The sequence below is a fragment of the Mustelus asterias genome, chromosome 6 (assembly GCF_964213995.1).
Source record: "Mustelus asterias chromosome 6, sMusAst1.hap1.1, whole genome shotgun sequence".
Classification (NCBI taxonomy): Eukaryota; Metazoa; Chordata; class Chondrichthyes; order Carcharhiniformes; family Triakidae; genus Mustelus; species Mustelus asterias.
In genome coordinates this window covers 74763763-74790542 of record NC_135806.1, presented here as the reverse complement: position 1 = coordinate 74790542, position 26780 = coordinate 74763763, and the positions used below count along the sequence as shown (strand labels likewise).

The 26780-nt window shown below is 43.2% G+C and overlaps 1 protein-coding gene across 1 annotated transcript in view; it reads left to right on the top strand.

The window, feature by feature from the left end:
• Positions 1–6064: 6064 nt before the first annotated feature.
• The window catches only part of gramd2b (GRAM domain containing 2B), a 107128-nt gene continuing 86412 nt past the window's right edge, over positions 6065–26780 (top strand). The window contains exon 1 of the mRNA XM_078214573.1: positions 6065–6258. Within this exon, the coding sequence (XP_078070699.1) occupies positions 6146–6258 (113 nt within the window). The 5' untranslated portion in view covers positions 6065–6145. The remainder of the gene's footprint in view (positions 6259–26780) is intronic.

The window sequence follows — 26780 nt, the reverse complement described above, 5'->3', positions numbered from 1 at the left end:
TCCAAGATTGGCTGAGGTCAGGAGCATTCATAGTAGTGTGACCATCATAAATTATATCCATTTGTGGTTTTGATTCAAAATTCCTTTGAACTGTATCTAATGTAGTTGCAATCTTGGAGTTTGTAAGGATTAAATTGCAATGGCCAGGAATCAAACTCAACTTAAACGCTTGTTATGCATTTGTGCTCACTACTGTACCACCATCACTTCAAACAATCTCCCCAACATGGGGCTTGAACCACAATCCTGAGACTCTATACAGACCAAGCTAATTAGCCTAATTTTCTTTTAAATGTTAAATTTACTAAGTTTGCTTGGGAGACAATTTTCTTCAAATTAAATGTCACTATAAAAGAAAGGAATCTTAGGTATTGGTTCTTATCGATGGCTGCTTGCATGTACACAGAAATTAAGATAATAGTAGGGAATACAGCTCTGGTGCAATATGGCAAATTTCCCTTTTCTAATGCTCCATTCTTTATTTATGATTCAATCCTTTCCTTTCTTCCCTGGTCCCTTTGTACTTTTCAGCATTGGCTGGCCAGGACAAAAGGCAAGCATCCAGGCCAGTGCAAACTCCAGTCTTGAACTAGCCATTAGAGAATGGATAAAAATGGGCATCTTGACTGACCATTACACTTCCCTCAGCTCTGCAGAGAGTCAGCACAGAATCTAATTTCTGTCTAAAGGCATAAGCACAATTATTGATGGAGGACATAAAGAACAACGAGGTGAGATTCCTCCTCCTGATCTTAGAAAAAAGTCAACAATATTACAGAAAATGGTAGTTTTCACACTCATGCCAATTTCTTCACTAAACGTAGAAGAGAAATTTTCACAGTCGATATCGTCAAATTCACCTCCTAAATCCTACTTCATACAAAACAAACCAAATTTTTTTTTTAGCCCAGTCAGACAAAAGCTATTCAATTTTTTGCTTTAGTTAATTCATCAGAAATACTGTGGGGAAAAAATAGTAAATTATGTTGATGGGGTGAGATAAAACAAATAGAGTGGGAGGAGGTTCATGTGGAGCATAAATACCTGCAGAATAGGCCAGCTGAGCCAAATGGCTTATTTTAGTGCTTTAAATTCCTAGTAATTTTATGTAAATGTTGTGGTTGAGATGGGCTCTCTTTCTTATCATCAATCATTATGGCAATTTCTCCCTGGGCAGCTGAAATATAATTTGCATATTATATTATTATAAACATAAACAAATTTGCATTTGTTCAATGCTATGAGTCAAAATACAAAAAAGGTATTTTTCTAACACTTGATCCAACCTCACGATGCCATTGTGTCCTTTTTTGTAGCACCCATCACCAATTAACTAACCCACTTGAAAATCCACTGGAACAAAAACAAACCAAAACTTTAAAGGAGACTTAAGAATTTAAATTAAATTTCCATTCCTGGGGTCTGTATATACTTCGAGTGGCAGTACCTTTCATGTGGATGTTGCATGATATCTGAGCTTTTAGTGATCAACAGAAGTGTACAATACTTTCATTGTAACGTTGAGACATCCAATGGTTTCGTAGATGAGTATGAACTCTGAAAGAGTGAGTAATGTTGGCACTTTAAATTCTACAGTCAGTCGACTTTGAAATCTGCTGACTTCTATCGACAGGAAAGCAAATGCGGTGTATAACCATCTGCCGTGCCAAATTAAAATTCTACTCCCATCCATTCTGTCCTATTTAACAGGATTCATTCATAAGTCAATATCTAGGGTAACTTTACTAGTCTTTGACTATATATGTTTCACTGACTTCCCTTTTCATTCCTAACTTCTTAATTGTTAACCTATTCCTCATAACATCCAAATCATTCACCATGTGAACATCTTCTTTGGAGCACTTTTCTCAATTCCTGATCACTGAGGGTGTGAAATTCAATCACCCTGATTTGTGGATGTGGGAGTCGCATTGCACCCATTCAGAGCTGGATTGGTAAATTTGATCTAGCCACCTCATTTCAGGGCAAGAAGCTGTGCCTCAAGAGTTGGACTTCTCTTTACAACGCTGCCAACAAGGACTGCATACGACAGGTGGTGCCTGTGGCACTTTGTCCCTGATCGCATGGTGCAGGAAACCTGCTTTTGCTTAAAGGTGAAAAATAGAATGGTGGAGAAAAGATTGCCTCAGTGGGAAATTTTGAAGATGGAACATGTGTTATCAGAACCTGTGTTGTCCAGTTTTCATATCCTGGCATCACATCAGCCACTTGAGCTGTGTAATCTCAGAATAGTACCATTTTCACGTGTTTGGGTGCATGCAAGGGACACAGCAGCCATGAGGGTAGCAGCCTGGGGCATTGCCTATCTTTACAGAATTGACATCAGTCTGCAAAGGACTGCTATATGAATAAACTCCTTAACCTAAAACTTCAAATGGAGCAGTTAAAACAAACCCACCTTCCCAATGTTTTTTCATAAATTAAATATTGAATATAGAATCATTTTCATTGCATGTCTCCCTATACACTTTTAAGACAATAATGGATGGTATCACAAATGGGGCTTGACCAATCGTTGTTACAGCAACAAACTGACCTCTTTTAATCAGTATCTTATTTCTCTTGCCCTTTTTATTGCAGCTAAGCAACGTGCTGACACTTTCAGGGATTAATCCATAATAACCCATAAATCTCATAGACTTTCTCCAGCCTGAAAATTTCCAATTAATTGTTGTCCCAGTTTCTGCTTTCAAACCAATTTTCTATCCAACACCATACATTGTTACCTATTCTGTGACTGTTTAGAGCACTACAAATCATTTTAACATGTCAGATCGTTTTCTGAATTGCTTCTACTGAAAAATGATGTGGTAACCCATGCTCTGAATTTGTCCCATTAATACTGTTGGCTGGATTCAGAGACTGATGGCAAAATGTGTATGTGCAGGATTGGTGCTCTGTAGTTGTTCAAATGTAATGTTTACAAGCTTGTTGCTCGAAGATGAGACCAAAGCCCGAATAAAATTATGGCTCCAATGACAACCATTAGCAGTGATGGTCATTTAAGTGTTGCATTCCTTTTATAGGGAGAGAGCACAAATATACCTGACAAGAGATGTTTTCTGCCTTATTTTAGGAAGGATGTGGTGGCATTGGAGGCAGGTGTGACCTGACAAGGAACCAATCGTTGCTCCCCAGCCCAAGTGCTTACTTGCTCAAAAGAACACGTTAACATTGGAACCAAAGGGGAAGGCATCAGATTCAGAATGGTGAAGTAACAGGCCTCATTTTAGTGGTCCACCTTTCCACTCCCCTAGGTTTTGACCAGGCAGTGGGAGTTAAAATCAAGCTCATAGGTTTTGAAGGATAAGATTGTTCGTTTAAAATTATGTTTTCTTTATTCATTTATGGGATATGGGCTTTGCTGACACAGCCAGCACTTATTGCCCATTCCTAATTGCCTTGGGAAGGTAGTCGTGAGCTGCCTTCTTGAACTGATGCAATCCAAGTGGTGTAGGTACACCCACAGTGCTGTTAGGGAGGGAGTTCTAGGATTTTGGCCCAGCAACCGTGAAGGAACAGCAATATATTTCCAAATCAGGATGGTGAGTGACTTAGGGGGGAATTTGCAGGTGATGTTCCCATGTGGCTGTTGCCATTGTCTGTCATGGTTTTGGAAGGTTCTGTCTTAGGAGGCTTAGTGAGCTCTTGTAGTTCATCTTGTGATGATATACATTGCTGCTACTCTATGTTGGTGGTGGAGGGAGTGAATTTGTGGATGGGATGCCAATCAAGCTTTGTCTCAGATGGTGTCAAGCTTCTCGAGTGATGTTGGCGTTGCGCGCATGCAGGCAAGGGGAGAGCATAGGAACATAGGAATTAGGAACAAATATAGACCATTTCAGCCCTTCAAATCTGCTCCACCATTCAATCAGATCATGGCTGATCTCTCCCTGGTCTCAAATCCACCTCCCCACCTGTTCCCCATTTTCCTGTTTCCCATTTTTGTTATAATATGTCTATCACCTTCTTGAAACCATTTAATAATTCAGACTCCACCGCGCTATGAGGCAGCAAGTTCCACAAATTCACCACCCTCTGCAAGAAGTAGTTCCTACTCATCTTAGTTTTAAATCTACCGGCCTCGCAACCTATACCTGTGGCCATTTTGTTCTAGATTGCCCCATAAGAGGAAACATTTGGTCTATATTTACTTTATGAATCCCTTTTAAAATTTTATAAAACTCGATCAGATCCCCTCTCATCCTTCTAAACTCCAGCGAGTACAAGCCCAAACTGTTTAATCTCTCCTCATATGTCAAGCCTTTCATCCCTGGAATCAATCTGGTGAACCTCCTCTGAAGTGCCTCCAATGCCACCACATCCTTCCTAAAATAAGACCAAAATACTCAATACTCCAGATGTGGTCTCACCAACACCCTACACAATTGCAACCACACTTCTCTACTTTTATACACCAGTCCATTTGCAATAAAAGCCAACATTCTGTTTGCCTTTTTTATTACCTGCTGGGTATTCCATCATACTCCTGGCTAGTGCCTTGTAGATTGTGGACAAGCTTTTGGAGTCAGGAGATGAGTTACTCGCCAGAGGATTCCTTTCCACTGATGTGCTCTTGTAGCCACAGAACTTACATGGCTAGTCCAGTTCAGTTTCTGGTCAATGGTAGCCCCCAGAATGTTGATAGTGATGAATTTAACAATGGTAATGCCATTGAACGTCAGGGGGCGGTGGTTAAATTCTCAAATTGTTGGTGATGGCCATTACCTGACACTTTTGTGATACGAATGTTACTTGGATATTGTCCAGGTCTTGCTGCATTTGGACATGGATTGCTTCAGTATCTGAGGAGCCACGAATGGTGGTGAACATTGTGCAAACATCAACGACCACCCCCCATTTCTGACCTTATGATTGAGGGAAGGTCATTGATGAAGCAGCTGAAGATGGTTGGGCCTAGGACACGACCTTGAAGAATGATGTCCTGGAGCTGAGATGACTGACCCCCCCCAATCACCACAGCCATCTTCCTTTGTGCTAAATGTGACACAACCAGCGGAGCATTTTCTCCATGATTCTCATTGATTCCAGTTTTGCTAGGGCTCTATAATGCCACACCCTGTCAAATTAAAAGAATAGATTCCGGATTGGTTATTTGGATTATATAACACAGGAGGGTTAAGGAGTATCACTACAAGATATGAAGGCATGGAGTTAGGTTATATTCTAGAAAGCATTTATTTTTGCAAAAGAGTCATCAAACTCCAGAATGGATTTCCAGAAATGCAGTGAGTGTTGATTTGCACTGGCCTTCCAAAGGGAGCGAGCTGAATTAAAGCTATAGAGGATAGGTTGGCCCAGCAAACACGAACGTTAACAATTAATACTATTCTCAGGTGTTTGTTTTAATGCTCTTGGATGTTGGAAAGAAAATTCTCGGTTTTTTCCTAAATTGACCCAAGATATATTTTCTCTCTTGTTTTGTTGCCTCTCCCAGGAGATTGTGTGACTGGGGTGCAGATTGATAGTGCACATAGAGTGAACCTTGCCTGCACAGGTCAGAATGGATGGATCAGTGATCTTTTTTGTATGTTCAGAATTAATAGGCTGTATCAACTTACAATTGAAACGGAGCTGTCTGTATTTCTTTCAATACAGATTCAATGTTGAGATCATCAGCTCTGCTGGATTTTGTCTGTCAAATAGCATGTCGCCTCTCTTTTTAGCCATCATGCTTAACAATGTATACTGAGCCAATTAGTTAGAAACGAGTATGGCTGTTTTCATTCACAGAGTCAGAAAAGGCTGAAAACTTGCTGGTCATAATGGCATGAATTTGATTGTACCCCCTCCAGGTTATTTATAAAGATTAATTTGCTATTTAATGTAGAGTTAATGTACAACAAAATAAGTACTTTAGAAAGTAATGGTTTCTATAGAAACATCCTTATCAGGTGACCTGAGCAGCAGTCAGTGGCAGAATAATGAATATATCATGCATTAACTGATAAGAACTCGCTGGCCTGGATCGAGCTGAGCTGGGCTGGGCTGTTTTTCCTAATAAGCTCCATGCAGGTATCAGTTGAAGTCCAACCTTCTGTAGAACTGGAATTATACTGTACTTGTTTTTTTTGTCTTGCTATTGTCAATTTGACATAACAAAATGGTCAAAAGTGTTTCTTTGGAAGATCCTGTTCAGTGTCTTGATGGAACTGTTTTTGCCATGAAATCTTCCCAACCCAGTCCAACAGAGAGTACAAAATCTTTGTTTGCGAGGTAAGTTTTACACACTTTTTATTTCAAGGTTACATCCAAGTAAGTTCAAAGCTTATCAAATTGTGATTGTCCTAGCATTGACCCTAAACTCAAGATTGTATTTCAAATCCAGCTCAAATTTAACATGTACACTCAACCAATCAGCAATGCTTATCCCTTCCGAAAAGCTGAATTTAGAAAGAAAATGCTTTCATACAAAAATAATAATCTAGATCATTGCAAGTGTTTATGCTGAATCTAAGCAGTAGATATTATTCTTCAAGGCCCTGTACTTGCAGCAAGAAATCTATTTTGCATAATGATGAACCTTTTAAAAAGTGTATTGATGGCTAAGAATGACTTGATATTAGTGGATGAACACTTAACGTTTGTATGACAATTCTCTATCTGTTGTTTTAACCAGCTTACCTTAAAAAAATACTTAACACTTCCATGCTTCTGTTAATATTGCAGACAAGACTTGACATACAAAAACATTAAGCATTTATCTGCTAATATTGCTAAAAGTAAGTTCTATCTCTACTGACAGCAAAGTGATAATAGTGTTCAGATCAGTGCACCATCTTTTTACAATAATTTTGCTTGAATAGATTCAGAAACAGGTTATATTTCTCATGTCCCACTTTGCATGCATTTGGATTTGACTGCATTTAGCTATAAAATACATTCGACCAATCTCCATAGCTTGTTGTAAACAAAAACACTGAACATTTCCACAGTTTGTTAACAGACAATTGTTAAAAAGGTGCAGAAACAGCTCTAAGGTTCTTCCTGTTGTTAGTCCCATAAAACATACAAACCCAAGGAGAAGCATTTTTTGTCCCAATATTCACTATGTGAACATGAGTATACAAGATCATCTTTCAATTTTTTCACAAGTAGATTTATTTATTTTTATTAGTGTCACAAGTAGGCTTACTTACACTGCAATTTAGTTACTGTGAAAATCTCCTAGTTGCCACAGTCTGGGCCCTGTTCGGTTACACCGAGGGATAATTTAGCATGGCCAATGCACCTAACTTTAAGACAGTGGAAGGAAACCAGAGCACCTGGAGGAAACCCACGCAGACATGGGGAGAACATGCAAACTCCACACAGACAGTGGTCCAAGCTGGGAATCGAACCTGGGTCCCTGGCCCTGTGAGGCAGCAGTGCTAACCACTTTCACTGTTAACATTTACCTGTGTGTGCCAAGTCAGCTGATCATAACCAGCATGGTGTTGATGGCTGAAATTTAATCTTAGTTTCCCAGGACTAAGCAAGGGAGATAAGCCAAATTTTCCACTCTCAATTGCTATCATGTCTCTTGTAGAAGAGTGCATGAATGTGTTATAGTGGGTGAAGTTAAAAGTCTGGCTGCACTCACAGTTTAGACTCTTGTGAAGAATGGAGAATTATATTTGGGTGGAATACAGTACCCGTGAAACCGAACACTTGCACAAATCATTGTCTCCAATTGAGAAAGCAAAGAAGAAAACTGTGTGGGGAAAAATACTTACCAGAATAACAGGAGCATTATTCAAGGCATCTTATAGAAGCAGTCCAATCCTTTAAAAATCTTTCCCAGCTGTGGTCTCTTTAGCTTTTATTTACACAGAATGTTTTCAAGGCCAGTTGATTTATTCCTTTTCTGCTTTAGTAACACCTGGTATTTTCAGTGGCTTGATTCCATTTGAAAAGAAATATGATTGTGACAGTCTGCAAAACTGGATCTAAATTATACTCTTTTTCTGTCAGATGAATAAGCCTTTAAACTGACTGTATTATAGAAATAAAAGTGGGCATGGGACACAAAATAATACAGGACTTCCATAGAATCTAGATGTAGCTTTGTGAGACCATCACAACAATGTTTTCACATGGAAGTGATTCTTCCATATAAATTGTGAGTTTCAGGAAATGTTACATACATCCATTTCTTGGCTTGATTGACCTTCTGGGCTGACACAAGGCTGATGCTCGATTTGTTATTTGAGGCTGACTGTTGGGTGGTCTTGTTGCTCTGACCATTTTATGATCTGACCAGGCTCCTCGGTTGCAGATGCAAATATATGCTGCAGTGTCCAGCTGTTAGAAGGGTGGGAAAAAATAAAGCAAAACTAGATGGCATACAAGTGTGCTTTATGGATGCACAGAAATACAATTTGTCACCTGAGCAAAGGCAATTGGGATAAACACTATGCCATCCAATCGAGTGTTATCTCTTCTTCTTAAAGCATGCACTGCAGCATGCTTTGCACCTGGGAGACCCAGAAGGCTGATCTAATTGTAAATATTCATTTAGACCAATAAAACCACTCTACAGTCTGTTCCCATAATAGACTAATGATACTGAATCTGTGTCCAGCAGTGTGATGTTCCAGCCTGGTTTGAGACTGCAATTCCACGAGATGTTCACGCTATATATTTTTCTCCAGAGTGGAATCTGTAGCAGGTTCTCCCAGTCACATTCTGCACTTTATTCTGTGGTTCGGACGAGGAAACTGAATGGCTGTACTCAATACACAAAGCTTAGAAAGACTGAGATTATCAAGTGCTTACATATATAGAACATAGAACATAGAACAGTACAGCACAGAACAGGCCCTTCGGCCCACGATGTTGTGCCGAGCTTTATCTGAAACCAAGATCAAGTTATCCCACTCCCTATCATCCTGGTGTGCTCCATGTGCCTATCCAATAACCGCTTAAATGTTCCTAAAGTGTCTGACTCCACTATCACTGCAGGCAGTCCATTCCACACCCCAACCACTCTCTGCGTAAAGAACCTACCTCTGATATCCTTCCTATATCTCCCACCACGAACCGTGTAGTTATACCCCCTTGAAATAGCTCCATCCACCCGAGGAAATAGTCTTTGAACATTCACTTTATCTATCCCCTTCATCATTTTATAAACCTCTCTTAAGTCTCCCCTCAGCCTCCTCCGCTCCAGAGAGAACAGCCCTAGCTCCCTCAACCTTTCCTCATAAGACCTTCCCTCCAAACCAGGCAGCATCCTGGTAAACCTCCTCTGCACTCTTTCCAGCGCTCCCACATCCTTCTTATAGTGAGGTGACCAGAACTGCACACAATATTCCAAATGTGGTCTCACCAAGGTCCTGTACAGTTGCAGCATAACCCCACGGCTCCTAAACTCCAACCCTCTGTTATATGTTTAATATTAGAAATTGCGGTCCCCTGCTGCCTGGCCAGCCAGGTTGTACCAACCAATATCAATTATCATCATTAAACAGATAATTTGACAACAGAAAAAGGAGTAGCAATTATTGAAACAGCAGACGAATCATCCAGGGGGTGGTTTTTGAGTTACTCTCACTGTCTGCAGGATTGGTGGCGTGTGCTCAAAATCTGGAAAGCGCAATTCACGCCAGTGAGTTTCCGAGTTCCAATCTTGCCGGCCCCTCACCCGCTGGAGTTGCATGAAACATGCCACGGGACTGCAGAAACCTAATTTTAATAGTTTAGCAACTCATTAGGGAGCACTCTCTCCTGGAATACAACCCCTCTCATTGGATATTCAGCAGGCACCAGCGTGACGTCACACCAGCGCCATTTATAACAGGTTTACATAAGCATGAACCTGGCGCCTTCACCTCCATGGGATAGAGGGGCAGCTGGAGTGAGATCCAGACGCCCTGCCATCCGCTGGCACTGGCACTTGGATTTCCACCAGTACTTGCACCATGCAATTGAAGCCCTGCACCATGGAGCTCACGTGGACATCTCCTGCAATGGAGTGCACATCCTGCACCAAGGTCTCCACTGCAGATGCCGACCGCGAGTGTTGGTCTTGGCGCGCTGAAGTGACTGCACCATCTCCTCAGATAGAAGGTAATAGGACTCCTCCAATCAGCCTTGCAATCTGAAGAATGATGCTGTCCTCCCTTCCTGAGTTTCGTGACTCTGCCTTTGCAGGTCCAGTAGCTGTGGCATTACCAGGCATAAGGGCACATTATTGGCGAAGGGCTCATCCCTCTGAGTGCCGGTTCCCTGGGATGTCCCTGTCTCTGCCTGCTGTGGATCATCAGCTGTGAGGTGCTTACCAGTCAGTGACCCAGAAGCCTACCTACTTACGGTGACGGAAACTTGGTTAAGTTGCGGTGACGGAAACTTGGTTAAAAGAAGGACAGGACTGGCAGCTGAATATTCCGGGGTATGAGTGTTTTAGGCGAGACAGAGGAGGGGCTAAAAAAGGTGGGGGAGTAGCGATATTAGTTAAGGAGCATATTACCGCGGTGCAGAGGGTAGACAACTTAGAGGGGTCATGTACTGAGTCGCTGTGGGTGGAACTCAGAAACAGGAAGGGTGCAGTCACTATGCTGGGGGTGTACTACAGACCACCCAACAGCCCACGGGAAGTGGAGGAAAGGATATGTCAGGAGATTCTGGATAGGTGCAGAAAAAATAGGGTTGTTGTAGTGGGGGACTTTAATTTCCCTGGCACAGACTGGAAAGTGCTTAGAGCTGGGGGTCCGGACGGGGAGGAATTTGTAAAATGCGTACTGGAAGGTTCTTTGGAACAGTATGTAGATAGCCCGACTAGAGAGGGGGCTATACTGGACCTAGTTCTGGGAAATGAGCCCGGTCAGATCGTCAAAGTTTCGGTAGGGGAACATGTGGCAAATAGTGACCACAACTCTGTTAACTTTAGAATAGTAATGGACAAGGATGAGTGCTGTCCTACGGGCAGGGTGCTAAATTGGGGGAAGGCTAACTATAGCCGGATTAGGCAGGAATTGGTGGATGTTGATTGGGAGAGGATGTTCGAGGGTAAGTCCGCGCCTGGCATGTGGGAGTCTTTTAAGGAACTATTGATAAGGCTGCAGGGTAGCATGTGCCTGTAAAAAGGAAAGATAGGAAAGGTAGGATTCGAGAGCCATGGATAACCAGGGAAATTGAGGATCTGATTAAAATGAAAAGGGAGGCGTACGTTAAGTCCAGGCAACTGAAAACAGATGGAGCTCTGGAGGAATACAGAGAGAGTAGGAAAGAACTCAAACGGGGAGTTAGAAGGGCAAAAAGAGGTCATGAGATATTCTTGGCAGGCAGGATTAAGGAGAATCCTAAGGCATTCTATTCATACGTTAGGAACAAAAGAGTTGTCAGGGAGAAAATCGGACCTCTCAGGGACAAAGGAGGGGAATTATGCTTAGAACCCAAGGGAATAGGGGAGATCCTAAATGAATACTTTGCATCGGTATTCACGAAGGAGAGGGGCGTGTTAACCGGGAGAGTCACGGAGGGAGGTGTTGACCCGTTAGAGAAAATCTCCATTACAAGAGAGGAAGTGTTAGGGTTTTTAGGGAACATTAAAACTGACAAAGCCCCAGGGCCTGATGGCATCTATCCTCGACTGCTCAGGGAGACGAGAGATGAAATTGCTGGGCCTCTGACGGAAATCTTTGTCGCTTCTTTGGACACGGGTGAGGTCCCTGAGGATTGGAGGATAGCGAATGTGGTCCCGTTGTTTAAGAAGGGTAGCAGGGATAACCCAGGAAATTATAGGCCGGTGAGCTTGACGTCTGTGGTAGGGAAGTTGTTGGAGAGGATTCTTAGAGACAGGATGTATGTGCATTTAGAACGGAACAATCTCATTAGTGACAGACAGCATGGTTTTATAAGAGGGAGGTCGTGCCTTACAAATTTGGTGGAGTTTTTTGAGGAAGTGACAAAAACGGTTGATGAAGGAAGGGCCGTGGATGTCGTCTATATGGATTTCAGTAAGGCATTTGACAAAGTCCCACATGGCAGGTTGGTTAAGAAGGTTAAGGCTCATGGGATACAAGGAGAAGTGGCTAGATGGGTGGAGAACTGGCTTGGCCATAGGAGACAGAGGGTAGTGGTCGAAGGGTCTTTTACCAGCTGGAGGTCTGTGACCAGTGGTGTTCCGCAGGGCTCTGTACTGGGACCTCTGCTATTTGTGATATATATAAATGATTTGGAAGAAGGTGTAACTGGTGTAATCAGCAAGTTTGCGGATGACACGAAGATGGCTGGACTTGCGGATAGCGAAGAGCATTGTTGGGCAATACAGCAGGATATAGATAGGCTGGAAAATTGGGCGGAGAGGTGGCAGATGGAGTTGAATCCGGATAAATGCGAAGTGATGCATTTTGGAAGAAATAATGTAGGGAGGAGTTATACAATAAATGGCAGAGTCATCAGGAGTATAGAAACACAGAGGGACCTAGGTGTGCAAGTCCACAAATCCTTGAAGGTGGCAACACAGGTGAAGAAGGTGGTGAAGAAGGCATATGGTATGCTTGCCTTTATAGGACGGAGTATAGAGTATAAAAGCTGGAGTCTGATGATGCAGCTGTATCGAACGCTGGTTAGGCCACATTTGGAGTACTGCGTCCAGTTCTGGTCGCCGCACTACCAGAAGGACGTGGAGGCGTTAGAGAGAGTGCAGAGAAGGTTTACCAGGATGTTGCCTGGTATGGAGGGTCTTAGCTATGAGGAGAGATTGGGTAAACTGGGGTTGTTCTCCCTGGAAAGACGGAGAATGAGGGGAGATCTAATAGAGGTGTACAAGATTATGAAGGGTATAGATAGGGTGAACAGTGGGAAGCTTTTTCCCAGGTCGGAGGTGACGATCACGAGGGGTCACGGGCTCAAGGTGAGAGGGGCGAAGTATAACTCAGATATCAGAGGGACGTTTTTTACACAGAGGGTGGTGGGGGCCTGGAATGCGCTGCCAAGTAGGGTGGTGGAGGCAGACACGCTGACATTGTTTAAGACTTACCTGGATAGTCACATGAGCAGCCTGGGAATGGAGGGATACAAACGATTGGTCTAGTTGGACCAAGGAGCGGCACAGGCTTGGAGGGCCAAAGGGCCTGTTTCCTGTGCTGTACTGTTCTTTGTTCTTTAGTGATCCCATTGAGGTGTGAGTATCAGTGCTGGTGCCAGGTGCTGGTGACAGCTGTGACACCAAAAGTGCCCCCCCCCCCCCCCACCCCCCCGGCCGAGTAGCTGCAGTCTGGTTGGTCTAGGGGGCACGAGGATGGTTCAGCCTGTTTAGATGGTCGGCCTGAGAGAGAAGGGACATGCCATCTGTGCATTACAGGGGATACGGAGGAAACATTGTGATTACTCACTTGAGGAATAACAGCATATGTGTTACAGATTGTCACATTTCTCTGCTGTCCCCACTTCACCAGCAGCGCAGGCACGCTCTTCCTCATCCCTGGCCAGCTCGAGGGCTCACTCCTCAAAACACGCGATGGTTCTCAGCCCAGGCATGACTCCAGTTGGCTACTCTCAGCTGCAGTGCTTGAGTTTGTCCTGCAATGACACAGAGGAAGAGTGTAGGTGGGAGTGTTGACATTCAAGATGGTGATGAGGTGTAGCAGGTGTGGGCTTGGGTGTGAGCTGGAATGTGAGGAGCATAGCAGCTACTGGGGGAACATGGTGATTGTGGGAGGGAGGGAGGTGCCTGGTGTTGGTAAAGGTCAGGGTGGCTGAGTGAGAGGAAGGGTTGGATGTGTAAGGAGGGTCCCGTGGGAGACTGGGGGTGTTTCACTTACCCTGGCTGAGTGAAGAAGATCATTCATCTTCTCCCGAAACTGCGGCCCCATCCTATTCTGGAGTGAGTTTGCAGTGACCAGGGCTGCCACTGCACCCCAGGCGGGGGTGGTGACCCCGCTGGAAGGCCGTCTCCCTGGAGCCGGGGTAGAGTGTGTCCCGCCTCTGCTCCACTCCATCCAACATCCCTGTGAGGGCCCCGTCTGAAAAGCGGGGCGCTGCTTTCTTGCCTGCATTCCCCTGCAGTCTTTGTGGAACAAGCATTGGGGAACCCTTTATTCGGAGCTCCCCAGTTTTTGCAGCAGTCAAGTCATTGTGGGATGGGTGAACCAGAGGGAACATGCCACAGGAGCGGCCTGATTCTCGTGGGCCTAAAAATTATTACTAATGAAGCATCGGATTAGACTCAAACACACCGGCGCCATAGGTGGGAATCATTCTATTTAACCAACACTCTGCCATTTTCTGGCAAGATTTCACACCCTGTCTATAAGACAATGTTTTTATTGACAGAGGCCTAAGTAGCTACCTTACCAGGAGATAGTCATAAAGGCACTCAACTCCTGGATAACTCCTGGATTTCCCCTGTGTTGTAGTTGCCGGGTTTCCGAGCTCTGGGAAATTGAACACAGTTATGAATGACATTGGGGTCCCATTATCATATTTAAAGTGCCAATCTGACTCCTTATAGAAAATTGGTTGTCTACCTACCTTCCAGTCTCAGTTAAAGCCAGGTGGGTGAGTGGCTAGTGGCCTTAGGTCAGAAAACTGATTTCAAAGACTTTAAACCCTGAGCCAAATGTGTCCTTAAACTTTCTGGTTTAGATTCTAAATGCAAAGTTATTCCAAAAATAAATTTAGATGTGAATAATACAGAATGCAAAATAATGATTGAAAAAGAAAGATGGGTTAAGAGAGAAAAAAGGGACAGGCGTAAAAAGTTTTAAAAAATCTCCAATGCTGATTAAATTCTGAAGGATTTATACTCCATGCTTGTAGAAATAAACTTTCAGGGCCAGAGATGTTATTGTTGATAATTATAACTTATCACACTGAATAAAAAGTGCATCAGGCCCATCTGTTTCAAGCTTGTTTAGTAGGTAACTAATGGGTAAGTACCCCCCAAGTTCATGCCTATGCATTAATTTCAATGCTAAGCCAATTGGTTTGAACGGTTACACTGCTCCCTGTGCAGGGAGCAGGGTATCTCTGACAGCAACTTCTGAATTTTTGCATTTAACTGCATATGTGCAAGTTGCAAGTTCTGATTTATTTCATAATGATAGTGTTTGCCTCATCATTAACATCAATGCAAAATCTGGGCCAATGTTTAACAATCCTTGCCCTCAAAATATTATTTAGGAGTATTCACAATACCAGTTTAACTGAAAACTTTAAATGCATCCGAATTTATGAGTATTTGATCAGCAGATTCTGCAGTGTGTGCGTTGCCTGCAATATTATGGAAAAAATTCCAGTGTTAAAAGCTACAGGATATTACAAACCTATTTATATTTCAAATAGGTCTCTGATCTAAAGGGGCATTAGAGTGGGATTTCACTGTTATTGAGATTGACTTTTACACATATAAAGGCATCATACATAGGCAACCTATTTGAGGGTGTGAATGCATGCTTACTTTCTGATCGAAAACTGATTTAATTTTATCTGAATTGCTTACGCCTCTGAAGATTTAGGATATGAAAATATATTTTTGATGTACAGCATCTTTCTGACAGTTGTGGCAATGGAGTTGACCTGGCAGTAATTACATCAGAATGTGAAATGGAAAGAGAGAAGGAGAATAAACTATTTTGATACATTTCAATCTGGCAATCAGTTACATTCCTTTGTGGTGTGCATCAGTCATCACATGCTTATTACACATTCACTCGGCAATATACATTTCTTGTATCTGACTGCAGCTGTAAAAGCATCAGAGGACAAGACATGGACCAAAAAAGATGCCAAGCCTATTACTTCAGTGTGATTAAGAAGAATGTGTTGGTGGGGGGAGAGGGTTGGGGTGTTGGGGGTGGGGGGGTGGGTGGTGGGTAGTATATGTAAGTAAGGATTTTATTGCATTTGAGCTTCATAGATGTGGGGAATGTGAATGGAGCTCAAGGCATGATCCTGATGCCACAAAGGTGAACTCAGCTCCTGAATCACATGTGGATTTTGTAATGGATGTAATTATCATAGTATGCTCAGCATTTTACTACTAGTCAAATATCAATCTTTTAACCTAAAATTATAAGGTATTTTACAATAATCTCCATTTTAAGTAGCATGCTGCGTCACATAGAATACTTTATTGAAAAAATAATTAGTCTAATCTGATGTACTAAATTAAAAATTAGTGAAGAACCTTACTGTATTTGTCATATTTTTTAATGAAGGTTTTAATGAACTGTTGCATGTTCAGAAGTAATATCTTGATTTTTATTACATTTTATATTATTAATCCTGCACACCCTAATCAAATTAGATAAGTTTTACCTATCAGAGATGCTTTATTCCTAAAATTTGTTAAAATACATTGCCTAACAGTTCAAATTTAATATTATATAAAGTGTAATGCAGGTCAGTTTCATTCAATACATGAGCTGCCTCACATTGCTACAATTCTAATGCTGATACAATAGGAAACAGTGCTGTAGTGTTTATATCACTTGTCCAGTAATCATGAGGTCCATGCTAATGCTCTGGAGGCAGGTACTCAAATTGTTCTAAAGATCCATCTGGTTCACTAATATCCTTTCCTTCCTTTAGGGAAGGAAATCTGCTATCCTTACTTGGTCTGGCCCACATGTGACTCCAGATCCACAGCAATCACTCTGAACTACCCACTGAAATGACCCTGCAAGCCACTGAGTTTGGCATTCAGAGATGGGCAACAAACGCTGGCCTTGCTGGCGATGACCACATCCCACAAAAGAAATGTAAAATCAATGGTAAACACTTCCTCAATACCACACATTTTGCAGTCGGATACCTCCACATCTAGGGACATTGCTGGCCTGAAATGGGCTAGCCTTGTCCTAGAACAATATTTTTCCTCCCCAAAATATATTTTAATCTTAGGATTTCATAGAAATCATAGAAACCCTACAGTGCAGAAGGAGGCCATTCGGCCCATCGAGTCTGCACCGACCACAATCCCACCCAGGCCCTACCCCCACATATGTATATATTTGTATAAGTACATTAAATGTACATTAAATTTGAGTACCTGCCTCCAGAGCATTAGCATGGACCTCATGATTACTGGACAAGTGATATTAACACTACAGCACTGTTTCCTATTGTATCGTAAGAAGTCTCACAACACCAGGTTAAAGTCCAACTTGAGAATATGGATTCGATCTTGGTTTCCAGGCTGCGGCGTTTGCTGTAGAGTTGGTGTATGAGGTGGTTGAGGAGTGTGAGAGAGGTGCGACGGCAAAGTCTCTCAGCGTAGTCTGTGTTAAAGGTTGACCTGAGTGGGTTCGTGATCCGTAGTCCTTTCGGTATCTTGTCTGCTTTCTTGCATGTTTGTAGAAAATTGATGTCTGTGTCGATATGCGCGATCTTCTTGGAGATCCTCTCCACTTGGAGCCGGCAGTTTGCGATGTCGATGGTAGTCATGATGTGGAGATGCCGGCGTTGGACTGGGGTAAGCACAGTAAGAAGTCTCACAACACCAGGTTAAAGTCCAACAAGTCCCTATTGTATCAGCATTAGAATTGCAGCAATGTGAGGCAGCTCATGTATTGAATGAAACTGATCTGCATTACACTTCATATAATATTAAATTTGAACTGTTAGTCAATGTATTTTAACAAATTTTAGGAATAAAGCATCTCTGATAGGTAAAACTTATCTAATTTGTATAAGCACATTTGTATAAGTACATTACATAACTGTTCAAATTTAACAACTCTTACTGTGTTTACCCCAGTCCAATGCCGGCATTTCCACATCAAATTTAACAACACAGGTGTTATGCTGATCAATGTAATTTTCTTTGTTCTTTGGGGTTTTAGTTCAGTCGGGCAGCATGGTCGGTGCAGGCTTGGAGGGCCGAAGGGCCTGTTCCTGTGCTGTAATTTTCTTTGTTCCTTGTAATTTCTTTTAGTATAGTACACTGCATTTGCCATTACAGGTTTTATTTACAATGTACATTAACATGACAAACATTCTCTGGTGCATACAACCCGAGTGATTTCACACGGTTTCTAGCCACTTGGTATGGTTTAGTGGGAGCACCTTGAAGAGTGGTCTTTCCACACTGAGCCGTTGTGGTAGCTGTCCCTTATTTCAGTGTGTCCGTCAGTACATGGTCCTGGACCTTGGGATGTGCCAGTCTGCAATATTTGGACAGCAAGAATCACAATTATCATATCATTTACAGATGCTCACACACACACACTCTCAGCCCAATTACATCTGAAGGGGCAGCACGGTAGCACAGTGGTTAGCACTGCTGCTTCACAGCTCCAAGGACCTGGGTTCGATTCCCGGCTTGGGTCACTGTCTGTGTGGAGTTTGCACATTCTCCTCGTGTCTGCGTGGGTTTCCTCCGGGTGCTTCGGTTTCCTCCCACAGTCCAAAGACGTGCGGGTTTGGTTGATTGGCCATGCTAAAATTGTCCCTTAGTGTCCTGAGATGCGGAGATTAGCGGGTAAAATATGTAGGGATATGGCGGTAGGGCCTGGGTGGGATTGTGGTCGGTGCAGACTCGATGGGCCAAATGGCCTCTTTCTGCACTGTAGGGTTTCTATGATTCTATGAATGGGTGGAGCCAGCTGGAGCGGGCACGATGGCAGGCAAACACGGAGAATTGCATGGGAGCGCGTGCATCAGACACCCAGCAGTAGGAAAGCTGAAATGATTAAGTCAGCAGCGGGAAGGTATCAAAATGGGTAACTCGATGGTTAGTGGTGAGAAGCTCATCACTATGCTGAGCCTACTTGCATACAATTTAAATGCAATTCAATGCAATTTAATCCTGGCCCGCACTTTGGTAAAAATTATACGTCTTTGGTGCCTTCACTATCCCCCTTTGTGAAAGCTGGTGTCTTACATGTGCCTCATTGTGAGAGTCCTTGGACTTTCAGGAAACTAAGTCACAAGGCACTGGATTGATCTTGGAAATATTTTCTAAGTATAAAAACATGCTGAGCAAAGCCTCAGGCAGGAAATTCAGAATACAGAAATACTGGCTCCAAAATTTAAAGGAACAGCACGTAACCAAGGGTGAAGAGAGGCCAACCTTAAAGTGGCTTCACAGATCTGAATCCCTAAGGGGAGGACACTGAGGAGGCAGCTTGCAAGGAAAAGGTGAGGGAGTGACAGCATGGGAATCATTCACCCTGTCCTTCTGGATGGGTTGCGCTGGCTGGACTGTGCCATCTCAGAACTCAGATGAACCCATTGATGCCACTGATTGACCTTGTGTGGCAGCAGAGGAATCTTCTCCCTGGGCTTTGGAATGTCCTGTTTGTGCTGGAGCAGCAGAATTTCAGACTTTAAGTTTAAACTGCAGAGCTTTCTTAAAAAGCCTGCAAGATGATTTCCAACTCTACAGGACTGACTGCACTTTAAATATGGAGCCAGGTACCGACACAGCCATCAGGTGATGCAGGCTTCCCGATGTCAGAGCCACACCCACCACATGATGCACTGGCAAGCCCGCTTCACCCACATTTATGAGCTTGCCGTCATGTAATTGGGTTCATCCAACTGCTACAGTGAGTGCCAGATCCGTGGCTTCCGGGCCCATCAGCCGGCACCACGACAGTGGGATTAAATCTAGTCCAGCGTTTCAGGATTGTGCCACATCTTCAAATTGATAGTGTACCTTTTCATTTTTGTTAATGCATTTTGAATTGGTCAATTATTGGCAAAAGAATCTTTAACCCATCAACAAGCATCATTAAAGAATTTACTTCTCCTTTGAGTAAAATATCTCTCAATCTCTGAGCATAAATCTGCCTTGATTGCAACAAACTAATCATGCAGTAACGATTATCAGGAACCTGCCTAGATCAACAGCAGGAAATTTACATATACTCAAATACGTGACATCAACTGTAACATGCATGCTTTTCTTAAAGACACCTGACATGGCATAATGATAGATATCCCACAATGTGTACCATTTAAACTTACTCATGCTTTATAAATACAGTGACAGGCAGGCAATGATTGTTCCTGGGTATTATTTAGTTCATTAATGCTAATTAAATGTTTCTAACTTTAGCTGGAATTTTCTGCCCGACTCTCACTCAATGGGCAGAATCCTGTGGAGGCAGCAGGATCTTGGCTGCCAGCTATAGAACCAATGAGATATCCATGTCACCCCTTTTCAGGAAGGCCCACTGCATCATGTGCAGCTCAGGCACTTTAAAGATCAGCAGTGGGCTTTCCACCCCTGGGGTCTAGCACCCCGGGAGACCTGCCCACTGCCAATCAGAGACCGGCACCTCTTTTGTACTCAGCAATGCCATTGGGAAGACGGTGGCTACTGCTGGTACTACACCCATCGAAGCAGGATCTAGGGGCAGTTTATTGACTGCAGAACGCAGATCGTGGGATGATGGTCGTGGGGGAGGGGGTGTGGGAAGTTGGCAGCAAGTGCAGTGGGTGGCTTTCAGCTGGCCTCCCTTTACTCAAGGCCAGGTCCCACGATCAGACACTGAATGCCTTTGACTGAGTGACCTGCCCTCCCCCTCAAGAGCCCACAAGTAAACATACCACGGATTTCTTCTCATGCTGCTTGCATGGTGAGCCTCATGCCTGCTGTTGGGTTAATGCCAGCAGTGAATGAGGCCCATAAGTGGTCATTAAGGGTTTTTCTTGATGGAGTGGGAAGGCCATCCATTGGCTTTCCTGCCACGGACTAAATCAGGGTGGATGGAGGTGGGAAGTAACAGGGCCCCACCCACCATTATCCTACCCAACTGAATGCTGCACTCTCCACCAAACTCACCACGGGGAGAGCAGAAGATTCCACCCTATCAGCGGAAAATACCTGTTGCACTGCCTTATTATGTTATTGGATGGTGTGTTTCATTACTGTGAGTTGATTGCACAAAGGAGAAAGAAGAATTGATTTCAATGAGATGCTGTTTACTATAAATGAGGCAGAAAATTATATTTGTGCAACATTTTTGGGTCATAAAAGAGCAAAGAGTGTACCAATTCAGCAGTGGAATAGCCTGTGTCCAACCTGAGCAAGGCATTGGTCCAACTGTTAAATTCATTATTTTTTTAAGAGTCGCAGTCAGATACCAAAACAAGTGATAGGCCTCTTTAATGTGTACATTAGGAGCCTAAAGCCTGTCGAAATGTCTGGGGCAGGTGATACGCGTCCTTGAATCATGATTCTTCAGTAGCCCTGATTCCAGCTCAGTTCAAAGCTGAAAACACATCCTGTAGAACCAGAAGGAGCAAAAGATGCTCCTCCAATTCCACACGAGTTGTGATCATCCCACCTCCTCACCCCTTCTGTAACTTTCTCCAATTCCTTCCTCCTGGGACAAATTGATGGGTGGAGTGGTGTGCCACAGGGACCAGTGCTCAGCTTCTTACGATTTATATAAATGACCTGAATGAAGGGACTGAAGGTATGGTTGCAAAATGTTCGGGCAGCACAAAGATAGGAAGGAAAGTAAATTATGAAGAGGATGTAAGGAGGCTACAGAGGGACATAAATAAGTTGTGGGTGGGCAAAAATCTAACAAATAGAGTACAATGTGGGCAAATGCGAAACTGTCCATTTTGGCAGGAAGAACAAAGAAGCATCTCATCGAAATGGAGAGAGATTGCAGGGCTCTGAGATGCAGAGGGATCTGGGTGTCCTTGTGCATGAATCACAGAAGGCTACAGGTAATAAGGAAAAATAATAGAATGTTATCATTTTTTGTGAGGGGAATTAATTGCAAAAGTAAGGTGGTTATGCTTCAGTTGTATAGGGCATTGGTGAGAACACGTCTAGATTACTGTGTACAGTATTGGTCGCCTTATTTTAGGAAAGATGTAACAGTGTTAGAAGCAGGACAGAGAAGGTCGGAAGGATTGAAGAGCTTGTTGTATGAGGAACGGTTGAGGGCTCTGGGTCTGTACTCGTTGGAGTTTAGAAGAATGAGGGGGGATCTTATTGAAACTTACAGGATACTGCGAGGCCTGTGGACGTGGAGAGGATGTTTCCACTAATAGCAAGAACTAGAACCAGAGGGCACAACCTCAGGCTAAAGGGACGATCCTTTAAAACAGAGATGAGGAGGAATTTCTTCAGCCAGAGAGTGGTGAATCTGTGGGATTCTTTGCTGCAGAAGGCTGTGGAGGCCAGGTCATAGCGTGTCTTTAAGACAGAGATAGATAGGTTCTTGATTAATAAGGGGATCAGGGGTTAAGGGGAAAAGGCAGGAGAATGGGGATGAGAAAAAAATCAGCCATGATTGAATGGCGGAGCAGACTCGATGGGCCAAGTGGCTTAATTCTGCTCCTATGTCTCATGGTCGTATGGTCTAAGGTTTACTAGACTAATACCTGGAATGGGCAGGTTGTCTTATGAGGGAAGGTTGCGGAGGTTAAGTTTGTATCCGCTAGAGTTTAGAAGAGTAAGAAGCAACTGAATCAAAACCTTTAAGATTCTGAAGGGTATTGAGACAGTGGATATGGAGCGGGTGGTTCATCTTGTCAGAAAATCTAGAACTAGCCATCACTGTTTAAAAATACAGGATCACTCATTTAAGATGGAGATGAGGAGAATTTTTTTTCTGAGGGTTGAGTCTGTGGAACTCTCTTCCCCAAAAATGGAAGCAGAATTTTTGAATATTGTTAAGGCAGAGCTCGATAGTGTCTTATCAGGGGTTGTCAAAATTGACGTTACAATCAGATCAGCGATGATCTCACTGAATCGAGGAGCTGACTCAAGGGGCCGAATGGTCTACACCTGCTTCTAATACGTCTGTTTGTATGTTCTTGCGTATGTGTGTTTGATGTTCAATTTAAAAACATTTTTTCTTTTTAATTGTGTCTCCTCCCCTCCTCTCCTGAAGTGGTTGATTCCTTTCTAGGGTAAAATTGCAGCTTTCAAGGCAGCACCCAATTACCCATCACTGACTTGGGTGCTTGGGTAAATTATGCAGTTGTGAAATGGACACAGTAGCTGAGACCTCACCTAATATCTATTCGTGCACACTTCCTAACGGTGTATGTTCTCAACTGTGGAGATCATTGCCTGGCGCAGAGACAGCACATATCTGTAGGGGATTTCCCTATCGCGTTTCGCTGCAATCGACTCTCATCTGTTTGATAATGATTATCATTCATAATGAATGCCCTCACTTCTTCCTTCTAATATACATTGTAATTCACTTGCTCACTATTTCCTGCTTCAACCAACTCTTTTCCAAGACCTCAAAACCGGATTTTCTTTAATAGTCATCTATTTCCTTTGCCTCAATTAATGTGCAAGATATTACACTTTTGATATGTTATTTTATTTTTATCTGCATTCTTGTACATTTTCAAACTTAAGGATATAATTTTCCTGTGCAAACTGGTTATTTACCAATGATAAAAAAACCCAGAAAATCCTGGAAACATTCAGCAGGTCAATTCTGTGGAGGAAGAAACAGGCAGGGAATTCCCACCTGAAGGCAATGGACTTTTGACTGATCTGTTAAATTTTCCATCCTGCCCAGAATGATTCCAACCAAGGACGGGGCCGGAAAATCCCAGTCACAGAGCTAATGGGTGCAATTGTGAGAACTTAGTCCTGCCAGAACAGCAGAATCCCTCTTTGGTCAGGAGCTCGATCAGAGCTCAGGTGAAAAGTCATCAACCCGAAATCATGGGCTACATTTTGTTCGAGTCGCGGATCCCCTCACGATGGGGTTGGAGAATTGGTGGGAATCCCATTGTTTCCAAGGGAGAAGCCCAACATCATTAAGCGCCTCTCAGATGCTTAAGTCATCAGGCCTTCCACACAATCAAGAGCGCACTGGCATGGAATTTCTGCCTCCAGAGATGCCGACCAGAGGTCAGCAGCTGTTCATTACCAGCTGGACTGGTAGCCTCTGCCAATAATGCACTGAGTCCTAGCCACAGGATCAAAGCTGGATCTTGGGACACATGTTAGTGAGGGCAGGATGGAGGTTGCCAGAGAGGACAGAATCTATTTCCTCAATGTTTATTAACACTCAGTAGTCTCAAAGGCAACATCCGTATTATCACTCTCGACATTTTCAGTGTGACTGTCTGCATTTTCAATGTTTGTGGAAACATTAAATATTTAATCTTCAATCACATTAGAAATCTTTCCTTCTGGAGACAAAATAAAGAGATTTCTTGGTGATCCTACTCAGCTGTTATATTTTCTAGTTATGTGTTCTTCAAGAATTATTTTGTTGTTGTTCCCATTAGAAGAATATTTCAATAGATTAGGTGGCTCACTTTAAAGATGGCAAACATACTTTATCATTTGTGCAACATGTTGAAGGTGGTTCTTCATTCCACTTCTTACAGCACAATATTCACATACCTCTGATCTACTGCTAATATCATATCCTGGCTCTGACCCATAGTTATGATGAGGATCATAAATTAAAGCTTACTCAAAGAATCTTGGTCTTGTACTTGAAACACAGATTCTTCTTCCATTCTTTCACTCTCTGTCAACTTCTTGCCTTCAAGTCTCTTCACCTTCCATAAGCTCCGCTTGGTGCCTGTCATTTTTCCTCATCAGGCAATAACGTGTAGCATCTCAAAACCCAACTCACATGAAATAAATATAATCATAGAATCCTACAGTGCAGAAGGAGGCCATTTGGCCCATCGAGCCTGCACCGGCAGCAATCTCATGCAGACCCTATCCCTGTAACCCCAGGTATTTACCCTGCTAATCCCCCTGACACTAAGGGGCAATTTAGCATAGCCAATCCACCTAAGCCACACATCTTTGGACGGTGGGAGGAGACCAGAGCTCCCGGACGAAACCCATGAAGACATGAGGAGAACGTGTAAACTCCACACCGACAGTGACCCAAGCCGGGAATCGAACCCGGGTCCCTGTTGCTGTGAGGCAGCAGTGCTAACCGCTGTACCATCGTGCCACCCCTAATAGGAAAAGAAATTAAATATGAAAGAAAATTGCGAATTTGTGATATAAATTTGTTGCATTCTTTCTTGGGGTGTATGGTTAAGGTTGATTAAAGCATGTCTGAGTTATAGGGCAGGGTTTTACAGCCTCACTTGTGCGAGACCGGAAATTCCCAACCAAGGTCAACGGACATTTCCGTTGTCCGATCCTTGCCTGCTCCAATTCGGTGGCGGGCAGGGGCAGTAGAATTCCGACGAAGGTCTCAGCAGGGAGACAGTGTAGACAAGGCAGCAGATTCCCTTTTCAGAGGCAAAAGTCCCCCCCCCCCCTTAGGTCATTAGATATCAGTCCACCTATGACATGCCCCTTGGTCCAAGCTATCATCCCATTAGGTTTGGTTGGGATTGTTCCAAGGAAGTGTTTGCCAACAAACAGATGGACATTTTATTCTTATTTCTTTAGATTGTGTACCCACTTTCAGGTCTACCAGATGCCTACATCCCCGATTAAACAAAAACAGGCAGGTTTAATATTTTAACCTCATTAATGCCCAAGCATAATTTAAAATATACAAATTATAATACACATATACAATTTAAACAGCACTTAATAGAACTACTCACCATCAAGGTGATGGGTGAGATTGCTTGTTTAAGCATAGACCCAATGGCCTGGATTTTCCAGTCCCATTTACTGGCAAGATCTTTCAGTCCAACCGAAGTCAATGGACTTTTGGCTGACTCGTCACATCCGCTGCACCGCACCCCACTGTAGCAAGGCCAGAAAATCCTGGCCAACGTTTGGATTGATGGGTAATAGTTCCAGTCATAAGTTGTGATCCGGGCACTGATGCAGAATGATAAACCTTTGTGCACTCAACGTTTGGGTGAGTAATCCAACCTCTGCTTGTCCTCTACAAGCCCCAGACTTTCCCTCCTCGCTAACTTCTTTCTGTTGCTGTTTTTTCAAATTATTGCCAATTATCTGACTATGGGAATAGTTTCTCACTGTCTGGTATCACTGTACACGTGCTGTGGGATATTTAAAGATCAAAGTGGCAAAACTCCATTCTGTTGGTATCATAGAATCCCACAATGCTGAAGGAGGCTATACCCAAATCTAGATCATTTATGTCTGGACTGCAGAATATGGGAGCTTGTGGACAGTGAGCCTGTCCCGAGTAAACACGTCTGCAGGATATGTCCCCATCTCAAATCTCTCAGGCTCACAGTCACAGTGAGCTGGAGTCTGAGTTGGAGACATTGGAGGGGAAGATTTTTTTTTGGACAGTTTTATCCAGAATATAGTCAGATCCCTGAGGAAAACATGGGGTCAAAAAAGAGAGGGTGTAATTGGTAAGGAACGGATTGCAGAGATTTTGGAGAGGTTGTGAAGGAGGTCTTGCAGATACTGGTCCTGTTGGACAGTGTACTTGCTATCTGTGAGGACAAGCAGAAAGACTGCAGGGAGGAAAGCCACAGGGGTATTTGTCAATACTGAGGAGGACTGCAATAAATTATAGGAGGACATTAATAAATTTACAGAATGGGGAAAATAATTGCAAATTGAAGTTCAACACAGTAAATAACAATTTGGTGGAAAGAATAGACAGATTGCTTATTACTTGGAAGGTACAAGTCCAGTGGGATAGAAGAGCAAAGGGATTGTGGAGTACAATTACACCAATCGTTTACAGGGAGATTCCCTTTTTGGGTGTAAGAGACTCCTGGCTGGGCCAAACAACATGCTCCTCATTCCTGGAGGAGTCAGCATGGTACATAGACCTGTTCCTCTTGGACAATCCTGCCAACCTGTGCCTGGAGAAGATGCAACAGATAGAGGACGAGGCACAGAAAGAGGCCATTTGGTCTATTGTGTCTGCACCAGTCCATCAGGATTC